This window comes from Anopheles coustani, chromosome 3 (genome assembly GCF_943734705.1).
Source record: "Anopheles coustani chromosome 3, idAnoCousDA_361_x.2, whole genome shotgun sequence".
Classification (NCBI taxonomy): domain Eukaryota; kingdom Metazoa; phylum Arthropoda; class Insecta; order Diptera; family Culicidae; genus Anopheles; species Anopheles coustani.
In genome coordinates this window covers 96603412-96626401 of record NC_071288.1, presented here as the reverse complement: position 1 = coordinate 96626401, position 22990 = coordinate 96603412, and the positions used below count along the sequence as shown (strand labels likewise).

At 47.3% G+C, this 22990-nt stretch overlaps 1 protein-coding gene across 1 annotated transcript; it reads right to left on the bottom strand.

The window, feature by feature from the left end:
• Positions 1-367: 367 nt before the first annotated feature.
• On the bottom strand, positions 368-21962 carry LOC131260702 (low-density lipoprotein receptor-related protein 6). The gene is made up of 5 exons (XM_058262498.1): positions 21358-21962; positions 3540-6628; positions 3309-3469; positions 2962-3237; positions 368-2889 (listed from the first exon to the last, which is right to left on the bottom strand). Exons 1-5 carry the CDS (start codon positions 21638-21640, stop codon positions 1380-1382), a joined length of 5319 nt encoding a protein of 1772 aa, XP_058118481.1. The 5' UTR covers positions 21641-21962; the 3' UTR covers positions 368-1379.
• Between the last annotated feature and the right edge of the window lie 1028 nt (positions 21963-22990).

Sequence of the window (22990 nt, the reverse complement as noted above, 5' to 3'; positions counted from 1 at the left end):
CATTCGAAAACGCATACGTCCGCTTCTTTTGGTTATATTTTGTTTTATTGGACAATTTCTTCCTCTCTTTACAGCATTTAGTCTTAAAAAATTAGGGATGGTATAACTACCCCTCGTCGATGCACCTTTCTAATTTTCTTATACAATAATTCCTCTAAAACAATTCTCAAAACTTGGATTTCAACAAACACTTGTCAAAAAGTTTCTTTAAGGCTTTTAACTTCGAATACGTTTTTTGTAACAATTAAATGATGTTTTCTTAACCATAGCGAAAATCATCTGGAAGAGGGATTTTACAGCGCCTTACGTTTTTTTAATTTATGCTTCTCTAATTTCACTACCACTTTTGCTAACTCTCTTTTTTCTAAAGCTCTGGGAAGTTTGAGGTCAAGGCTTGTTTTGACCCACATCCTCCAGGGGTGATGGTGGCGCGCATGGAAGAACATGGTTGATGTGTGACTTGAAATTAGCTACGAACAACACATCAAAAGCTCAAGTAACTTTGCAGACGACACGACGGAAGGGCAACGTTTTAGTCAGTCTTATGGAGGAAGTAGGTGTATTATACTGTAACTAAACAGCGGGTGGAAAACGAACGAAAAATGGCTGCCTATCCGATCACTGGGGAAGCACGACGTCGTCATTTGCGTCTATTCGTTGCCATGGGCTACTCCATAGCGACCATAAAACGGATCGTTCGGAAAGCCCCCACGATTATGCATGTATGATTCAATTAATTTAAATGGAGAAACATTGAAAAATAATGAAGCGGGGAAATCGGTTTGTAAGGCTGACATAATATAACATTTGCATGGATAATGATGGGAACACTTATTTACAGATGCAATGAAGGGAGAAGTGGTTATGAAAATTCTCCAGTTCCGGTTCTAATCTTTCCTCATTTGTTAAAGCTAAAAACCACACAGTTTAATCAGAAAATCGAAGGCATCTAGTAAATCATTGCTTCCTTCGATACCTGTTTCTCGCTACAACGATTTCGAGGCACTTTTTCTGTTGGCATCCTATTAGAAAAGGAGGGCTAGAGTAGGTCCATTTTTGCGTATGTTTTTTTCTGTACAATAGGATATAATGGTAGAGTCGGGAAGGAATCTTGTTTTCTTTCCCTCTCGCTCAGGGATATCAAAGTAATGGCACACGAAGGCGTGAAGTCGTTAGGAGGTAGATTCACTTCATATTGGATTCACGACGCGACGGAGATGATGACGTACGTTTGTCCTTCTTACCCTGTCCTACTGTGCCTACCTTCTCGCGATGGGCACATTGTCCTTCCCGGGTGGAACCGGGTCGTAAGCGGGGTCGGCTAAAAAAACCTGTTCGTCTTCGTCGTCCTCATCGTCTCCGCCACCGTTCTCTAACTGCTACGAAAACCCCCTCGAAGGCGATGGTACCGGTGAGGGTGGCGGTGGTAGGGGCGAGAAGTACGTCGAGCTTCGTGAGCTGGGCGATGGGGGACAGCTTTCCGGTAGCATTCCACCGATATCGCTGTGGTAGTGCGAACGTGGTGTCGGTGGCGGCGGGTATGGTTCCGGATCGTAGCATCGATCCTTGTACTTGCCGACTCCTCCGGTGCCATTATGTCGACCACTTCCGCTGCCGACCGAGCTGCTGGTACCACCACCCGTGCCCGATCCGTGACCCCGTTGGCTGCGGTTGCTTTTGCTCGTGTAGTTGGAGTCACTTTCGTCGCACGCGTCCGTTGAGCAGGGTGTTGGTGGTGGCGGTTGGTTGATGATTTTATAGTGTTTATACGGATGGTAGCTACTGCAGAAGCGCCCTGTCGATCCGGCCGTCGTCGCTGGCGATGGAGGTGGGTTCAGTGGGTATCCGATAAGACTGCTGCCGTTCGTGGTGGAACTGCTCGCTCCGGTTATATGATTGCGATCGTAGCTGCCAGCACTTGTTCGACTGTTCAGTGTCGACATTCGTACCGCGTCCGCCACCGAGGCTAACCGGGACACGCGCACACTCTTGTTGAGTGCACCGGGAGAGAGAGGAGCTGCCGCTTGGTCACACTCTTTCGGCTCGAGTCCACCAACTCCGCCGGTACCGAAGCGAGTTCGGCACGTTTGTAGTAAGTACACGACGAGGAACACCACCGCAACCGCCGTCACAACCACGATAAGAAGCGTGATCTTACTCGAGCTCGGCGCCATCCGACGGTTACCATACTCGCTACAAATCTCCGGCGCTTCATCTTCGCCCTTCGCACAGTGCTCGTCACCATCGCACACGTTGTGAAACGAAATGCAAACCTTGCTCGTCGGGCACTGGAAATCTTCCGGATGCTTGCAGCACACCGCCTCATCGTACCCATCCAAACACTGCGTCGTGCCGTCGCACACCAGATGCTTATCGATGCACTCTCCCGACTGGCACTTGAACTGGTCACCGCGGCACGTTGGACAATCCATCTCATCGGACCGATCCGGGCAGTCTTTCTGCCCATCGCAACGCCACGACGACGGAATACAATCGTTGTTCCGGTCACGCTGACTCGGGGAGGCACAAATAAAATGATCCGGACCACAGATCGGTTGTTCGCCACACTTGCGCCGATCTTCCAGCAGCATCAAACCGGCTGGACAGGCGCAAACGTGCTCGTTCGGCAAATCGTCCGGCGCTCCGATACAAATATGGCTGCACTCCGCCCGGCCCGTGTTGCAGGTGTGGTTTCGTAGCAGCCGTTCGTCCGGTGTCCACACGGCCACAATGTCCGTCATGTGCGGGTTCTTGTGAATCTCCACCCGCCGGTTGTCGCCATCGACGGAAATCCGTTCCATCACCGGCCGTTCGTCGAGCCAGTAGATAAAACCATCCAGTGCCGCTATCGAAGACACCATGCTGATGTGTTCCGCCACCAGTGTTCTCCTGTAACCAAGGAAGCAAAAACCATGAGAATGCACCAACCAAAGGACGAAAAAGAAAGTGTGCTGCACTTACACATCCTGTCCGTTGATATCCATCGTGTCAATCCGCTTCCCATGAGCGTAGAATAATCGATTCAGCTGCGGATCGAGAGCCAACGCCTGAATGCCTTCGAGCTTTACGATCAACTCGACACGCTGCGAACCGTCCAGCTTCGCCCGGGTGATCGACTGCGCCGCACCGACGTCTGTCCAGAAGAGTAACCGCTTCATAGGATGCAACGCCAAGCTGCGCGGTTTTTCCGTCCTCCCGATATCCACATTCCCTAAATTGGCAAATTTGCCATCCAAACTGAAACGGAAAGGCGGGAGTAACCATTACGTGTGGTTGCCTTGGAAACATAGCGCGAAGGCTTCTCTTACGTCGTGATGTTGATGGTATTTGTATGCGAGCAGCTCCAGAAGAGAAGCCGACCGATCGGATCGATCGCCATGTCGAACGGGGAAGATGTCGGATTGATGGAAACCTTCGCGTTGGTAGCGTTGTCGAATGCCCGCCGGATGATTGGACCACGGCCATCGATCTAAAAGGGTCAAGAACAACAAATTAGCTAAGAGGCAAGAGAAAGGTATCGTTAATCGCGGGGAACTTACCCAATAGATGTGCCTGGTGAGTATGTCGTACTCGACCGCCCGTATATTCTTGCCCGTGACCGGCAACGGTATGTCCGGTGAGTCAGCGGTGTTGGGCACGAAGCGGCCAAAGGAGTTCCGCTGGCTGAATATGATGTACTGTTTTGGGGGACTGCACGACACACGGTTCGGGTTGAGTGTGTAGTGGGTTGGGCAGGCGCAGGTCATCTTGCGTTGACCCAGCGCTAGACAGAGGTGCGTACAGCCACCATTGTTCGTCCGACACTGGTTCGAGCCGGACTGGCGGCCGTGATGAAAGGCAAGCAGGGAGTACGTATACTTGAGGTTCGTGTGCACGATCGTACGGTTTTCGCCCGTGGTTTTATTTGCCCGCCCGATCTCGTCCGTGTTCCAGTCGGCCCAGTACACCCAGTCCTGGTAGATTGTGACCGCGACCGGCCCGAACCGGTTGCTATCGCCGGCGTCGGTCATCACAAGCCGTGTCCGGCGCTTCCCATCCCAGTCGGCACTTTCGATGCCCGTCGGCGAACTCTGGCGCGTCCAGTAGAGTCGACGCGTGTCCGGATCGAGCGTCAACCCGATCGCATGGTTTGCACCGGAGATGATCGTCATCAGTTCGCTCCCATCCATCGCCGCCCGGCGGATCGAGTCCGAGGGCCACTCGGTCCAGTACATTAGCCCCTTGCGCGGTTCCAGGATGAGGTTCTTTGGCTCCTCGATGCCCTTCCAGATCAGGATACGCCGGCTGCTACCATCCAACCGTGCGACCTCGATGCGCCGCGCGTCCGCATCCGTCCAGTAGATGTTGTGCGCCAACCAATCGACCGCGATCCCTTCCGGTTGCATCAACCCCGTCTCCACGATGCGCTGCACATCCGAACCGTTGATGTACGCGCGCGAAATGTACTTCTGCTTCTGGCTGACCCAGTAGATGCGCCGATCGGCCACGTCCACGTCGAGGTAGTGCGCATCGATCACATTCCGGAACGGCGCGTAATCCGTGTGGTTGTGGCTGTCAATCGAGATGCGCCCGATGCTGCCGTGGTTCGAGAATAGCAGGAACGCTTGCGGGACGAAACACGTCCGATTGTCCGACCCCAACTCGTAGTCCAGCTGGCAGCGGCACACGTAATCTCGCGGACGATTCAAGCACAGCTGCGTACAGCCTCCGTTGTTTACGGCGCAAGGATTCGTCCCTTGGACCTCGTGCAACCGGGTCACCTTGAGGCCCATCAGCTCGGCAATGTTGTCCCCGACCGTAATGCGATCGGCACCGGTGAGCTTGTGTGCTCGATCGATCGAACGCCGCTGCCAGTCGGTCCAGTACAGGTAGTCACCCAGCAGACTCAACCCGAAGACGTGCGGCAGGTTGTCCGAAATGATCGTATTCCTGCCCGAGCCGTCCATGTTGACCACCTCGATCGTGTCCGCTTTCGCATCGCACCAATAGATCTTCCTTGCGCCCACATCCAGCGAAATACCGTTCGGCCAGATCAGGTTCTGCGACACGATCAGCACGCGCTCGGTTCCGTCCAGAGACGCCCGTTCGATCTTTGGCTCCTTCGCACCCCAATCGCTCCAGAACATCCACCCCAGCGTTGGAGCGAGTGCAATGGCACGCGGTTCGACCAGATTGTCGTAGATCAGCACTCGCCGGAAGGACCCGTTCAGTCGGCAAACCTGTATCCGGTCCGTGCCAGTGTCCGTCCAGTAGAGATTACGCGCCAACCAGTCGATTGCCAACCCGTCGGGGTTCTGTATCTCTGCCGTGACTACCTCTTCCGCCGGACCACCATTGGCGGGCGCTCGTTTGATCGCACTCTCCTCCTTGTCCGACCAGTACACGTAGTTCTCTACCGGATCGTAATCGATCGCGATGGCATACCGCACCTTGCCGAATGGCAACGGGACGATCGTGTAGTCTGATGAATCGAGCGATATGCGGTTGATCTGGGACCGTTGCGCTACGAACAGCATATCCTGCGGTCCGTCCGCACACTGGGTGGCCGTGAGAAGCTTGACGCCGGTCGGGCACGCACAGCTGTACCCTTCCGTGTTGGTCGCGAGCAGGCAAAGGTGCGAACAGTTGCCATTGTTCCGCCGACAGGGATTGTCCACGGGAGGAGGTTGCAGCCGGGCGTCCCACGCGTGCACCGTGATCGGAACCTGCGTGTTGCTCAGTAGCTCCCGGTGCCGATCGCGCTGAATGTCATAGTAGTGTAACGTGCCCTCCTTCCAATCGGTCCAGAAGAGGAAGTTCGCCGTGAACGTCAGGCTGTAGGGGTAGTCCAGGTTGCGCACAAGCGTTCTCCGGTTGCTTCCATCCAGATCCATCACGTCCAAGAACCGCTGGTTGCCATCGACCCAGTAGACGAGCTCTCGCTCCAGATCCACCGCAAGTCCATTGGGCCAGAATATCCGGTCGTTCACCAGCACCTTTCGGCTCCCCGGATCTCCGTCCATGCTGGCCCGCTCGATCTTGGGACTTTCTCCCCAGTCCGTCCAAATCATGAAACGCTGGGCGGGCACCAGCGCTATCGCTCTCGGCTGATCTAGATCGCTCCAGATCAGCACCTTCTGGTGCTGCGGTTTCGGCACGCCAGCGCCAGCAGCTCCCAGCTGCGCCACCTCGATCCGGTTCGAGTCCCCATCGGTCCAGTACAGCTTGTCCGTGTACCAGTCTATCGCTAGGCCCTCGGGCTTGTCCAGCCCGTCGGTTATCACAGTTGTCTTGCCCGTCACGGTCTGCGTGCCGTTGGTGCGCCCGCACTGAATCACCTCGAGCGTTTCCAGCTCCGTCCAGCACACCAGCCCCCGGTCGTAGTAAAAGTCCATCGCCGACGCCTCGTTCAATTCCTTCAGCAGGACATCCATCGTGTACGTGAGCGCATTTGTGTCGGGGTGCACGGAAACGTTCAGTAGGCGCAGATCGTAGTAGGTTGTGAAGAGCAGCAGTATTGTTCGGGAGCTACTACTACTACTGCTACTGCTGGACACCGTGCCGCCTATCGCCGGTGACATTGCACTGGCTATCGTCGGAGCTAGCTGATTATCGACGGCAACGGCCGTTGTTGACGCTGCCGTCACTCCTAGAAAACAAAAGAGAGATACCCGGAGAAAATAGTTAGTGTCCCGTTGTTAAGAACTTTAAGAAAACAAGAATTAATCCACCCAAATAAGGGTGTTGGGATTTGCCTACATTCTCGCGTGAGAAGGTTAATTAGCACGGAGAGTCAACTAATTCGTAAGGACTTAACCTCAACATCAATGATGCCGACAAAGAGAAGGTATTATTCATATCCCTCGCTAAACCGCCATCTAATCGTCTCTAATTACTAGTGTCCGGCTATCCGCACTTCAGACAACGTTGTCCCACGAACTGCCGCCGCACACCGGGGCACAACAACATTACCCACCATATCCGGACCACTTTTTCTTCGGAGAAAAACGCGTTCAATAAATCAATGAAAGGGCGTCTCAGGATCCGGAGGTAATCGATCTGCAGTGGTTATATCGCCGTGCTCTGTTCGCCCCAGCTGTCAACCGCGACTCAACTGATGAAGGTTTACGTGCGGCGGTAGTTTTAATTGCACACCAGCACAGTTGCCTCCAGTAGTCGCTTTGCGCTACTGAAGTGGAAAAACTTTGCCTACCGCCGCCACCGTTCCGGAGATTCAAAGGGCCTCCGGATGTCTCGTCCGGTGATGGGTGGGGGTGGTTTGGGGGTAATGCGATACACCTCGGAGTTGTTGTAATTTACAGGATCGCTAACTGATTGGCGAACCGGTAGGGCCCGCGGGTGTGCGTTTGTGTGGATGCTCTTTCATTAGCTATGATTCTTATCCTCTGGACGCACGGGAAGATTATGGTTCGAATGGAAGCTTGACGATGTTTATCGTTAATTACATAGGCAGATGGATATGGTGCAATCCATCACCATCAGCAATTGCTACCCCTTGGCAATGGTCCCCGCGAGATGGGCCATCATATGCACATGTGCAGGAGGAGGAGGAAGGGATGAAGGTGGTGGGTCCGCTTCTTGATTACATGTTCTCTTTTTGCAGTATATGACAGGAGCGAGTGATCCAAGGAGTTGATCGCTTTTCCCCCCAGGACACTTCCAACAAGGTGTGGCTGTCGTCCTCCCCCTGATCCAGAACTTCCACACCAGTGTCCAGAAGAGTGGACAGCGAGAGCGGAAAGGAAGTGTTTGCACAACGCAATCGTATGTTTCCCCAGCACTCGTACTCGGTTCGAGGCGCGGTGATGGTGTTGGTCGTGGCATCTCGAGACAACTCCACTCGAGATGATGTTGATGATGATGATGACCACTCACGTGGTTGACCAATGGCAATGTTCAGCGCTCGTGCACCGCGGTGGTGTGTGGGATTTGTTCGGTGTGTACACATTTGTCCACAAAAGGTTTACCAACAACAGCCACTACCTTCGCCGGTAGTCTCGGCCGAAGAGGGATAGGAAGGGGCACGCAAGTTCGTCGTTCAAAGTGGAACACGCTTAAAACCAACAGCAAGGTAAAACAAAACTGAGAAATGGAAAACTATTAGCCCTCGAATCTCCAAAGAGGTGCTTCAGACCTCAGAGGGGACCTCACTTCAACCACACTCAGGCTCTGGTACCACGGCGTGAACCGTAGTCCTGGAAGTGTAATTAGGCTTCGTTATTTTTGTACTGCACTCGCAATGTTTCGTCTGGAGATTTGCGTCGGGGTTGTTTAAAATTGTTAATACGAAATTGGAACAGTCTCCGATGTTCAAGTAGTGCGCAGTTGGGCACATTCAGCATCATGAACTATGACCCTTTCTCATTTCATTTTTCAAGGGCATAGAGGGTTTTTGGTAACCAAATGGGACTTGGATAAATCGAGAACTCAATGAATGTTTCCTATATGCCATTTTGAATATGCAACTACAACACAAAGACCCCAAGACAAACCTCCACCATCAGCGAGAAATAATTTGCTTGAATCTAAATCTGTGACCTTTTGTTCGTGGTAACGTTTGTGGATCAGGGTTCTCTTCGCAAATGGTGTGAAAAGTTGATGTCCTTTTGGTATGGTATGGTGAATCCTTTCGACCGTTCACGTTCGTTTTTCAGTCGATTGCCTTCGTTAGCGGTCTGTCGTAGTTCCTCTTTAAGAGTATCATCCACTTCAAAATACTCCTCCCGCTTGGGAAAGAGTTTGCCGTGATTCGTGAAAGGGAATTAGGTCTACGCAGAGGAGACAGCTCTTTCTCATCATCGTTTTGTTTCTTCTCCTCGTGGTTGGATTTTCACCTTCATCTTGCCACTTCATCTCGCCCGCAGCTACAGAATATGCGCACCGCGTGCTTCAAAAACTACGCCATCCACCATAACCCATCGACTGTCGAATGCTACTTGAAGCATGTTTCACACTTGAGCAGTCTTCCTCACCACCGTCACTCCATCGAAATATTACCCCAAATGTAAAACCCTTCGGAATAATCACAATACACATGCCACCACAGACAGACATGCACCATAATGTTGTCGCTATGCCCCTATGGGAAGACATGAGCACGGCAAAGTAGGAATAAAAATGGTGTGAACACCTTCCATTTTCACCTTCGCCTCTCGACTCGCATGTCTCCGGTCCTCGGACGACAGCAACCTGCATGTGGTGGAGACTGTGCGTATCGGTCTTCTCCAATTCCACTTCTAAAGACCCTCCCTCCCTGTTAACAGAACCCGTCTTCAGACACGTACTCGAATTACACTGCAAGCAGAAAGCAGGGAAACGGGAAAGGTTGAACCTGATCCGGGACGTTTTCTCCCGCCCCGTCGTACCCCATTCGGCGAGTTTCTCCTCGAATCTTCCACCGTCCAACACCAACGCAAGGGTCAAGTGGTTCTCCGCCTGTTTGCCTACTTCCTTTAGAACCTCCTGGGTCCTCCAATTTGTTCATACTGTAAACTGGACAAACTCATCGTGCGCATATGGGAATAATATGACTAGAAAAATTATCAGAATTGCTGGGTTACAAAGCTGCTAAATTGAACGACACAAGAAGTCTTTACCATGCGTAAGAAGTAATCTACAATTTAAAATAAACTGCTCCGTGAAAGGAATGTAATTAAGTACGTGCTGAAAGATCCTTGCAGAATTGACTTGGCTGAGTGCTACTGCTAGAGCATGTTCCCTACCTTCCTTCAATCCATTTTTCAGCACCACATCAATAGAAGAGAGAGAGATCCGGAGAAGAAAAAAGGCGGGCAAAACACTGGCAAAACAAATTGCAAACTACAGCGACTACAAATGTTGTCCATCTGCGAGGCGTATAGACCATAACACAAAAAAAAACCACCCCCTGGTTGTTGGTTTCGCTACCACCTTCGGAGAGTGTTTTTTGAACTATATATGTTTTGGTTTACTTGTTTATGGGTTTAGGCGAGCGGACAGAATGACTGAATACCCGATGGCGGCCCGCGCGAACGCGAACATCCAATTGATATATAGCGGAGGTATTTTTAGCCAAAGCCCCCCGGGGGTGGTTTGCACTGCTTCACTGCCTGAAACCGGAGCGAACAAAACAAAACTCCAAAGGGCGCAAAGGAGATCGGATCCAACTGTTGGATCGGTTCATCTTGTTTTCGCCACGCAAGTGATTTGCTGAAAGTAGTAAAGACAATTCTCTTGGACTTGGAGATGTTCCACGCGTAGCCAATATAACTCCAAAGTAGGCGGTTTAGTGTTGTTTATGAATTCGGCTTTGAAAATTTTATATAAATCAATTACTCCAGAATAGTTGGATACCAAAGCAAACTTCTATTTTCGAGAAGGTAAAAGCGAATATCTGTAACGTTAAAGTACAACCATAAATAAAGAACTGACTAAGGCATAAGGTCCTTGGCTATGTAAAATAAAAATCAGTAGAAGACGTGAACCGATAATAACTCCTTCATCAACGAATTCCGGACGAACTATTTAAAGAAATTCTGAGTGACGGACTTTATAGAGAAATGAAATATCCCCATCATTTTCCTTTGGAACAATTTTTATGTACGAATCACAAATAACTTTACAGAGTACAAAAGATCTCTTCTAAAACAAAGGTAATTTTTCGATGCACTTTACACGCACACCCAGAAACTCATCTTTCGCTCCTTTGATCCATTTCCGCCTACTGCGAGTGTGTAGTACGAGGAAAACTCATTCTCACCGACGCACAGGGTACAGAGGCAGAGGTGTGAAATGTGACACGCCTTTCCCATCGGGGCCTTCGCAATAAATAATAATCGTAATCTACCATTCACCACCTTCCCTCTTCAGAGATTCTCTTCTGCTGTGGCGAATCTGGCAAGGACGAAGAAAAAAATGGTGATGAAGCGTACGCGTGAAGCTGTTGCTCATTCACAGAAGAGAATTGCAAGTGCAGGACTAGCTTTGCAAGTACCTTCAAGGGATGCCGTCGAAGAATTAATCGAAAAAAGGTATGCACAAGAAGAAGAGGGTTATTGAAAAGGCTGTCTTCGGACACCCCTGCAATTACCCTAAGGCAACGTACGATGTGCAGCAGATGAGAGTGAATCTTACGATGAGAAACGAATAAAAATCCTTATGCGGAATGTTTTCAATGAAAGAATTGGAAAATATAAAGTTAAATTTTGCTTCACTGTAACATTTCACAAGCTCAGTAAAATTGAGCAAAAAACTGCAATGAAAATGTCAACTTTTCCTTGAACCCGATGCTCCCGAAAAAAAGAGCAATATTTGAGCTGAGGAAAAGCCGTGTTTTCCGTCAGCAGCAGATGTGAGCGAATCCCCATTCAACGTTTCTAGCTCGTCATTACATGTTCAAAAATGTTCTACAATATGTTCCCTTTGATCTGCATGCCATGCACATGTGTGTAGGTTCCCTCTCATCCTCTCAGCTTCCGGAACGACGACGAAGGCGGATAATTAGATCCCATGTGGTCCGCACGCGTTCCCGACCCGGCGTGTCCTCTCTATCCGGTGAATTGTTTTACAGGATTCTGGATGTGGTTGTTGGGATTTTCTTAAGCGAATTCCAGCAGTGACGGCAGTATGATGAAAACTGTCTGAACTTTTCGTCTATTTCCAACAATTAGCCCTCCTTCCTGCAGTTATGAATGAAAATGCAACCTCCTTCTCCTTTGGAGAATGCAGCTGAATTTGGCGTTCAGTTAATCGTTTTAGTTTTATTCATCGCTAGCTCGAAACGCCGCACTTGACGCCGGAACTGAATGGGAGTAATTTTCTTTTTTAAATTGCGCCAACCCCGCGCGGTAGAGGGACTGTAACTGCCGCCTCCGCCTTTGATCTTTGTGCGGCCCAATGTATGACACGGACCTTAGGAGCCAGCCCACCTACTCCTACCCTCCACTACAACTCCTTTGCCTTCTGGCCACGGAAGGGGAAGGCCACGGCAGAAGGGAAGCAAAACTGGAGCACAGCATGGCTTCCACAAACACACTGAAGAAGCAAGTGAACACGCCGGAGTTACTCGGCGGTGCGCATTTAAACTTCCCCGAACGACCCGAGGTCGGAAGCCTCGGCACACATGTTTGTTCCTCTTTTATGTTTACAGAAGCTGCGACATAAACATTACCGGCGTTGGCGATGGCGGCAATTTGCTTGGTACAAAGATCGTCCACAAAAAACAAAATATATAGGAAACTGTAGCTCGAACCCACGTTCGAACCACGCTCCACGGAGGTGTGTGCTTTGCCTTCAACTACAAAAAGGAATACACATTTATGCCAATATCAACATTCAACAACAGAACCACAAGTGATTTCTGTGTTTTATCTTAAACTATATTGAATGAGAAGAATGTATTTCCGAGGGTTGAATTCTAAGCTCTTTATTAACACCATAAAATATGACAGTTCTACGATGATTTAATAAAGGCTGAATGAAAGATGGGAACCCATCTATAAATCATGCAAATCAATATAACTTTCATCACCATTACAAAACAAACCAATATTAAAAAGTCGTAGGTTTTTTTTTGAGAAAAAGTGAGCGAAAACAAGACACACGAGAACCCGCATCATAGGACGAAGGAAAGTCGTTAAGACTTTACAACCTTTCAATCACCTCCTACCGGCTTTGGCTTTTTAAATAAAGTCCTGCTGCACGGTCTGGCGTAGGTCTGTGCGTGTGTGTGCGTGTATGTGCATCCTCACCTCCTTCTTGTGTGGTTTCTTGTGCTGTCGAATGTCTTTTCCCCTTCGCGCACCCTCTCTTCTTGCCGTCGACAGGAAAGTGGGCGAATGAAGCTCGTTGGCGATCACATTAATCGTACCGGGATGTGGGGGGTGGGGGTGAGGACAAGAAAAAGAAAAATCTCCCTCCTCTGTTGGGACCATCCTCCACGCAGATCGATCGATTTGCGATCGCGAAATACGCTCTTCGCCAGTTCGCCTTCTCCACAGTTTCGCGTTGCCGTGGTTTTTGGCCTTTTGGCTTTCCTTTCGCCTTCCGATGTTTGTGCTGTTTGCTCCCGGCAAGTGTGGTGTTGTTGTAATCTCCACATTCTTGTGTTCCATTTTGTTTCGGTTTGCAACATACTTAACTCCGGCTTCGATTGCCTCCCGTTTCTCCACTTTCGTTCGTTCTTCTCTTTCCACTAATTCTTGCTTCTTCGCTTCATCTCCTCTTGATCCTAGTTTATTAGCCCCTCGGTTATCTTGTCCCCACGCGCTATCGGATCGATGGTGTCGTTCGCTGTCCAATTTAATTGCCCATTTTACGCTAACAAACCATTCCAACGCCACCAAAGCGAAGCTAAAACGGATCAGGTAAGGCAAAGAGTAAAGAGGAGCACCTGAACGGATCAATCTGTGGAAGCTGTTCGGGGCCACCTGGATCAACAGGTTCCTCTTCGGATTCAACTGGCAAGGCGAAGGGTTCAACTCAAGAGGACCCGAGGATCCCGTTTGCCAACATCTTCCTACCAAAACATTCACCATTGTATGAATAAATTTGTACAACATGTTTTTCAAGGATTCATCTTCATGTGGTAGGTGCAATGTGCAGCGTTTGGGTAATAGTATTTGTTTGTGTTTATTTATTTTTTTGAGTAACTCCCTTTTTATTCGGAGTCACAACCCGTGCATCCACGAACGAGCCATAATTTATTGGATATTTAATATTCATCCTACGGTCGTCCGTCGTGGACGTTAAACAAATCAGGCATAACCTGCACAAACGAGCCGGAGAATACAAGCGATATTCATGTTTATGCAAATGTTTGGTCATGATGATTTTAAATTAAAACAAAACATACACTCACACCTTTAAGGTCTTTTTGTGAGCGTTTGATTTGTTTATTGCCATCATTGTAAAATAAGAAAAAATGTTTAAATGACCACATTTGAGGTACACAAATTAAATAAAACAATAAGCCGCAAAATAAATGTACAGCAAAGAGATATCGTTGCTTTTGAACATTGGCATCTGTGTTATTATAGGTTTTCTCTTTTGGTACATGGCATATTATAGACATCGCGTTCGGAATTTCATAATTTAATATTAATGCTAAATTATCGTACACATGAAAAGTGAAGTGAAAATTGAACGTTGATCAGGATCGAAACGGGGGAACGTGTATCGTACGATGATGGAGAAGAACGGAACAGCTATGGACCTCGGAGGTTTTTTCTTCTTGTTTTGTTTCAAAGACCACCATCATAATTTAAGCGTCCACAATGAGCACGACCGGATCATGTTTTTCGTCGTGGTTCGCAACAAAGGATGTGTGCGCGCACTGCGTGTGGCTCTCTTCCTTTTTCCCTGCGAAAGGAGTGTCGTTGTGCTGCTGGTGTTGTGCCAAAGTTTGTGCTGAAACCCAAAACCTGCACGCCAGGGTTGTGTTTGGTTTGGCCGTTCACGACGCTCGACCCGCAGATTCATCATCGGTTCCACTTTTTCGAACATTTCTTCTTCCCGCGCGTCGTTCCCGCGTTGGAATATATTAAGCGCGAAGCAACGAGGTACGATCGTCATCACTTAACATGTCTTGTTATGTTTCTCATTACAGTGTTTCTCTTTTTCGTCTTCCATGTTTCACGTGTGGCTTTTTAAGTATTTTTTTTGTTTTTTTTTATGTTTGTTTGGTTTTTCTCCCACTCTCCGACATGATCGCATCCCAAACTCAGAACGAGAAGTAACAACGACATGATCGCGGTCAAGATCGTGCCGGGCACACTTCTGGGGACGGGACGGGGACAAGATGTATGCGGGAGTGGGCAGCAGAATATGAACTTGCCATTTATGAACACTCCAAAGAAATGGTTCTTGAAACACAAGCATTCATCCATCATAAACTTCGGTACAGCAACATTGACACGCAGATTTGGCAACATTTGCTCGAAGGGGTGTATGGGAAGTAAACAAGAAGTTTGCTTAAAGAATCAGCTTTACTTCAACCTGTTGACTTTGACGCCTTCGACACACTGGGTTGTAGGTGAGAATTACAACAATATATGTGAGTGTGAGTGTGTGTGGAAATGTATATCGATCAGGTGAAGACGCTAATCAAAATTATTCTATACTAAGCTAACATTTGCTCTGGCGCGTCCATCGTAATCGAATGGGTAAACAAGCTCAGTCATGGTCTATTTCTGACCAAGGCTACCTGGTGTGAGCTGGATTCAAGACCTGGTGTGATCTGGATTGTAGAAGGTGAACCGGTTATTGCAAGAATAGCTGTAGGCGACATCGATCACAACTAAATTCTTTATTCCTACCCCATGCCACTCGGCAACTGCGGCTAGCCAACGCAGAGAGCTACTTTCTCTAATGTCATTGTATGCAAATTTGTGCATATCGCCTTTCTAACAGGAATGCGTTCGCTCTTTTGGTTCGCGTCAACTCCACGACACGCCACCGAAAAGTCAGTCTTAGTCTCTTAAAATAAAAGAAACAACCCCACCCAGCGATCGCTCGTGTCTCTTACTGTAATTACACTCATTCTGTGTACTATCGTCGACCAATCTTTTTTACTGTCAAAAAGTTCGATGTGTTCGAGCTCGTTAATAAATTGGAATTGTAATTTATCAGGGATAGGTTCTGAACTATGGGACAGGTTAAGTAGCATGACGGAAAGATGATGGTAATTGTGACTTTGCAAGCGTTGTAATGGACTTTTCTCTCAATTGTTTCAACTATGCCCCAACGCTGGTAGAGAAAGCAATTCTTTTCCAACATCCTGCCTCGAGACCTACCAGAATAACAGACAGACTGGAGGATGGTAGGAAGAAAAAGTGTACTGGAACGTTCCACGCCAAACGGACACACGCACGCATGCAGCTCAGCGCGATGCACTTATTCCTATAATTGAATCGTTTGCACATCGTTGTCTTCCACGAGGAGAAGATGTAGCAACGAGGGAAGTGAACGTACTTCTCCCGTTCTGCAAGTAATTACTTGAAAACGCTGTGTTTAGGAGGTCCAAAAAACCGAGGAATACGTTGGAAAGAGAAGCAATCTGAGACAAAACACAAACACAAGGGGAAGCGAGGAACTGGCGTAATTGCATTGATTGGATCCAATCTCGCACTCGAGCACATCTGAACGCGAAGATGAACGAAGATCCTCGGTTGTGGGCCACTTTGTCAGCAACGAAGACGCGACACATCGTCATACGAGAACGTACCAACCAGTTACCAAGTGCCTAGGGTACTTGAGCGAGAAAACAAAAAGTGATGCAATCGCGTCACCCTGAACTTTACCAGACCGAAGAAAATTTAAATTCCCATCAAGCAACCACTGAAATTGATGCTGTACACTTTAAAGTAGATTGGAACCAAAATGATTACTATCCAGGTGGGTTCATCCCAATATTTTTTAGAAAAATAAAGGAAAATTTTGACGTATTATCGTAAGCGATACTGCGACCTTACTTAAGTTTACTTAACAGCAAGAGTAATCGATTAAACTACTTTCGATAACTTTTTTACGCATTGTTATTGGTAAAAAAAACAGGGAACGATTGTCAGAATTCAATTTCAATATGGCTGCCCTGACCAGGCCTTTGAGCTCACCTCTCTTAGAACCAACCTTGATTGGAACCATTCCAATCAAAGGCAAACAATTACCATACTGGAGCTAAATCATTCATTTCCGAAACCAATACGTCTCCTTCGTTTGTTTTGGCAAGATAAATAGCACTTAAAAACGATTTGAAAAGGTAACACCTCTCCAATTGAATCCCTTTTCCATCCTTTTTTTTATGAGGATCGATCTTCCTCCAACGTTCCCTCCAGTGCTGCATCCTAAATGGGATTTCTGAAATACTTTTCTACACATTTCGTTGCCGCAAAACTGTTTGCTTTTCTTGTGCCATAAAGTTTTGCACTCTCTCTCCTATTCCTTTTTATATTTGGCCAAACATTTGCGCAATGATGGGATAAATAAACGCCATTCGGTTTAGGCGTGGTGCGAAAAAATCTCGGCGACAAATATTTGACATTTTTGTGAAACGTTCAAGATATGTTATGGATACCTTTTCTCGGTGCGGTCCAGGTTAGGTGTACAATAGAATACAAAAATAAAGATTTGGACGGACGGTGCGCTAATTAACTTAACACATATCTTTTACCATCTCATTTGTGACACTCAGCTTGCGCTAATTTAAGACAGTGCAACAGCTTCGGTTTGTTCTTTTCAACAGATACTTCTTCGCAACGCTCCAGAAACGCAGAACAGCAGAAGCGATAAAATAAACGCTGTATGACAAAAAGAGAATGTATTCCAGCTGACGAGAGACGATTTGCGCGTACAACTAGCGTTGGAAAGAAACATTAAAATGACTTCGACACGAGCGCAGAAGGATCGGATGCACAATGGCGCCAAATTCAACATTAAACGATCATCACGACGATCATCATGATCACGATTTACAGCCCCCGTCGTCCCACTTTGGTCACTTTTATGCTTTTGCCAATCGTGAAACTCCCGGTCATGCCAGTTTGGCTGGCCGACGCAACATTGCCATTTTATGGCGGAATAAAAGTCCAAAAGAAATGCGACATTGGAGGGAAGTGTACCGTAAAAGTTGGGTGGAAATGACCAACCCACGATACAACGAGAGGTTTCAGCCGGTTCAGGCAGTTTTTCATCATAAGTGGATAGGTTCAGAAACACGATTTTGTCCCTCCTTACGGTTAATAGTAGTCAGAATGTTATTAAATAATCACGAATGCATATGTTCAGTAGAATGGTTCGACAGATGTCTTCCCAAACCCGCCAAGTGTTGCAAAATCTCAAACATAAACAACCGAACTAATTTTGAAGAGCGAATCGAAAAACCCTTTAAACGTTAAACCTGACCTCCCCGGTTGGCCTCAAGGTCGAACCCGTCCGAACTCCGCTTTCCAGCGCAGAAACAAACGAAAGAAGTTGTACTCTCCAATTATGAACCACCGCCCTTTGTCCTTCCATTCCCCTGACCTCAACGATAGCGTTCTTCCTCGTTCGTGCGTTCGTCGACTCGCCCAAAGGGAAAATGACAAATGATCAACCATTTATCTGCCAGTATCAATCAAAATTCGAGGAAAATTCTGTTTGCCACAGCTAGGAACTCGCTTCTCCCGCTTGTTCCATAGACGATCTCCTTCGATGCTTTCCTCTGACCGACCAAGAACTTGCCCATGTAGACCTTCGACTTCGAGTATGCTTGTGCTCTTGGCTTCTTTCGTAAAATAAAACATGCCTAGCGCTAGCATCGCAGAAGTATAAAACAGAAAGAACGAAGCAGCAAAGAGAGATGAAGGAGTCAAAAATGATACCGTCTGACAATTGGGTTCGAGCCGATGGAGGATCGTTCCTGTGGTTATGCTTCGTGACTTCGATTTCGAGAAAACCAGAAGACGATCGTTAGCACTCGATGCGTCTCGGTGCTCGATCACGACCACGTCTTTCGCCCCGTGGGGAGAGGGATGCTGACCAGGGAGCACCACCCGGACCCCGGACGAGACGGAACAACCGGTGGAACGGTGCTGTGGCGAGTGCGGAAAATAAATAAAACGATCAGTGCCTTGTTATGAGATTTCAACTTATTGCTTTTTCCTTCGCTTCCCTCTATCTCACTCTCTCTCCCTGTTTTCTTCACCTGGCCAAAGACGGAGGGACGGAGCCCGAGGGCCCGGACCGAGCGGTAGGATGAGGTTTTCTTATTTTGGCCATCCTGGTTCCTCTTCGTCTTGGAAGCTTCTTCCTTTCTTCCTTCGCAGCTCTCCACCCAACAAGGTGTATCGTCGTTTCCACGCCGATCCTTCCTTCTGCCTTTCCTTCGCGCCATGTGCTGGCCACAAACCAATAAACCCAAAAAGCCATCTTGGTGGTGTGCGTGATGCTTGGCTTTCTGGTTGCTTCCCGAGATCGATCGCGTCCGCCGCCGGGTTCCCGGATTCTCTCGCGGAAAGTCTCGCGAGTGCGTGATGGAAGAAACGCGTTCTTACGCATGAGCAGATGTGGTGGCTTTGGGAGCTCCAACACACACCCACACAAACCAGCAGCTCCAGACAAATGGCAATTGGTTCGTAGTTACACACACTTTTCCTAAACACCAGCGCGGGCAATGAATGGGATTTTCGGCTCCAGGCCGCAAGGCCCTTTTTCTTCCCATTTACATTCTCAACCATTTCCAACCATTCCACTAACTTTCGTCGTCTTCAGGCACTTTTTGACCTTTCTTCGACTTAGAGAAACCTGGCAGAGTCCTTGCATCCTTGAGTCCGAAAAGGATCACTCCCCAGACCTGCTGTTTGTACTGTTTTGTGTACTCGATCCTAGCGTGAGTTTTTCTTTGTCTATTTTATCACAAATTTTTTTTTGAAACACTAGAATATTTTCGTAGTGAAAAAGGAATTTCACACCAACAGCTTATCCTGTTTGGAGTCAGTGATAAGGATTCTAGGTCAATGATTTTATTTATTTGTTGTTGGCCTGTTGATAACTCTATTGATCCATTCTTAGCATTTACCCATTGAGTTTCCTTTTCTCTTTTCCTTTCCTACTTGCCTCTAGAATAGGTTGCTTGAGGAAAGGTGTGATTGCTTCTTTGGATTAGCCTCCCAATTCTCATGGAAACAACACGGAACATGAAAAGTTTGAAGTTTCCACCCCGCGGGGTACTTTTTCTCTGGACGGGTCCGGGGAAATATACCGAAGAGTCTGGTGCGCTTGCGTGGAGCGTGTGGTCGAGTAGCGTAGATCTGATTTTCTTCCGTGGTGTATTTCTGGTTTCCTTCGTGCCCTTTCCGCCCCCCCTCTGTCTCATTCAGACTTGGGCTAGGGTTGATCACCTTCCAACGGGAGACGTACGGCATTCTTCAACAACACTTTTCAAAACGTGTCTCAGTTGGTGGTGGTGGTGGTTGTATAGGAAAGCGTTTCCTAATTTCTTCATCCCAAGGAAAGCGGAGAAACATGTGGAAACACAAATTGCACGAGTAATTTTTGTTCAACAAAAAAAACTACATCTTATCACACAAGCTTGTGTATAACTCATTGAACATTCTATAAGTTTACCTTCACTTTGTGCAACAGACACATAATATCTATTCTTCTGAAATGCAGGAAACAGCAGGACGGAGAGACGAAAGAATCGTAAAATGTCAAGCGACCAGGAAAACCAGAGAAATAGAAACCTGAAATTTTACGACAAAATTTATGGCACCGATCCCTTCCAACCTGCTCTCTATCTCTCTCTCTCTATTGGGTGCATCCATTTGCTAGAAGATGATCCTACAAAAAAGGTGCCTTTTCACAAGATAAAGCTTTGTTTAAGATTCATTTCACAAGCTCACACTGCTAAAATTGTATTGCAAATCTAAGAAACGAACAAATTAATATTAAATTACTTAAACAATTTCTTCAATGTGCTTTTTGTCACATTAATGATACTGCCGAAAGAACTTACGCAAAAGAACCAATTCAATAAACGTATCAAATGATGGCATATTAAATAGAAAGTAACACACCCACAAGACAATGAGTAGTAAAAAGGTTGTACAAGCCATCATATGTTAATAGATTGGTTTTTTTTGTAATCATAAAAACAGTAAAGAGAATCCCAAGCGCCAAAACTTCACAACCTTCAGCAACACAAAGCATCTATGCTAGAGTATGTACCCCGTTTTGCTAAAGGTGCGTATTTTGTATTCCATCGACGATCTCCATATTATACTGTCCAAATGTTTTGGACGTGATCTAACTTCTAATGACGAATCTTGTAGAACTACGAAACTGCCACGGAAAGATGGGAAACAGCCATCGTGACGTTTTTTTACCGAACAATCAACAGCATGGTGTAGAGTGGAAAATGAAGAAAAAAATTCAAACAAGCAACCATTCATCACGTGCGAAGAATTAGTAAAATACTGTCGCGAAATTGGCAGCAAACGAGAAAACGGGTAAAAGGGTGATACTAATCACATGACAAATGGGTCGACGAGTTCTATGTTTCTATTTAAAGTTAATAAGAACGTAGCTGAAAAGCATTACTCATTAAATGTAGCTCTCATTCCAGTTATCTAAGACACAGTGCGCTTTACACATTCACAGCATAGTCATATAAAGTAGAGAGGACTTTACTTAAAGAGGGGTGATTCGTGTGCTATCTAGTTTCTGTGTTATCGCCGTATCGCGTTATCTGATAAAGGATGATTTGTATTCAACCCAGGGGTTGTTCCAACTACAACAAACGCACGACTAAGTTCCCCATGGTTTAGTGGAAATGAATAGAAAATGTGTGAAACAAATGACTTAAACCACTGTTCCATTGGGTTCGAAATGGAAGCAACTTACCTTGAAGGGTTGAGGATGAAAACCATGAAACATAAGCATCTATTATTAAGAGAGCAACCAGCAGCAGCCACAGATTGGCCACGGCTGCGTTACGTTTTGGCATCGTTCTGGCTACCGTCGATGGGCGGCCACCATCTTTTCGACGATCGATCTGCCGATCGACAATTGATGGACAGCTGATCTGGACCGAAGCTGTTGTGATATGGTGGGGAAGGGCCTTCCGGCGCTTGCGGAGTACCGGACGGTGCGCGGTGACCGGCCTGTCTTGTTGGCTGGAACCCATCTCGTCATAGTTTTGGCGTGGCGTCCAGGTTGTTGACAGCCGGACAGCACTAACAACTGATATGCGGGAACATTGGAAACATCATTCCTCAACGAATCGATCGACGGCGTTCAAGGGGGTGGAGGTGTAGAACGAAGATAGATAACATTCACGCAATACACGCGATACTCGATAACGCCAGTTTCGCTCAACGGGAACGCACTTCTTGAAAACACACGTCTTCTTTCTGCTACGCCACTTGCGAGTGATATTTGAATCTTTTCTACACTCCAATCACACTGTGCACTATGAAATCTTACGAACAATTGTTTTCTAAACTAGCTGGACAAAATGTGTCACGTGCAACTCTTTCCATTTCAACGAGCTGTGTAGTTATTCAACATTTTTCGAAAAACCCTTAAGCGCACTTCACAAATTCTTCTAAACACAGAAGGAAGCGCAATGTCACGACCCCGATGATCACAGCATCACAGTGTGTGTGATCGTGGATGCTTGCGCAGGATACGATCGTCGATAATATATCGTACGGAATGGATGCCCATGGGAAGGATATTGCTTCTTTTGAGGAGTTGGACGCCGTAACAATTAACCTTCACAAATTCAGCGGGTACTTGCGGGTCTTGTTATCGAAATTCCAACGCTAGTCAACGAAGCCGTACGACGGTGTTTATTCGGCGCATTCGACAAGAGATCTGTGCGGCATTTTACACTGTTCCGGAATGATTGGAGTAATTAACCCCAGTAGCACGTTGATTATTTCGTAAATAATCAAAATGAACAACGCACAACTAACGACATTGAACAAACGCACGAATATATCACTCTCGATTGCATTATTGACCGCTAAATTCGCGTACGTGCGCACTCAAACACGTTCCGATCACAACTTGCGACGAGTACTTCGTTTCGAAGCACTGAACTGCTTGGTTTCCAATTGACAACTGAAATTGACAACCGAAGCTAGTTCGCAACGCGCTGTTCGGCAACACCAATTGCGAGCCGTTTGCGGGTCGCATGAACAGCTTATGCGAGCAACAGTGGTTTGACGTTCGGTACACCAGGGTTGCCTATGGCGTTTGATACAGTCCTGCACTGTCAGCTGTTTTTCCTATGTTTTGATTTTTGAGCAGCATTGGCGTTTTAAATGGTTGATTTTGCCTCCCTTTCCAGCTACCAGTCTGCAGGTTTGTGCATCCTTCTTGATTCCTAAGCTCGATTCCAAACAAAAGGCCCCTTGCATCCGCGTTTGAAGTGCGCGGTGCAATCTGATGTTCATCAGTTTTTTTTAACCATCCATCGAAAACGCCCACAACACGCCTCTTCCCGAAGGAGTGAAAAACATCTTCAGTT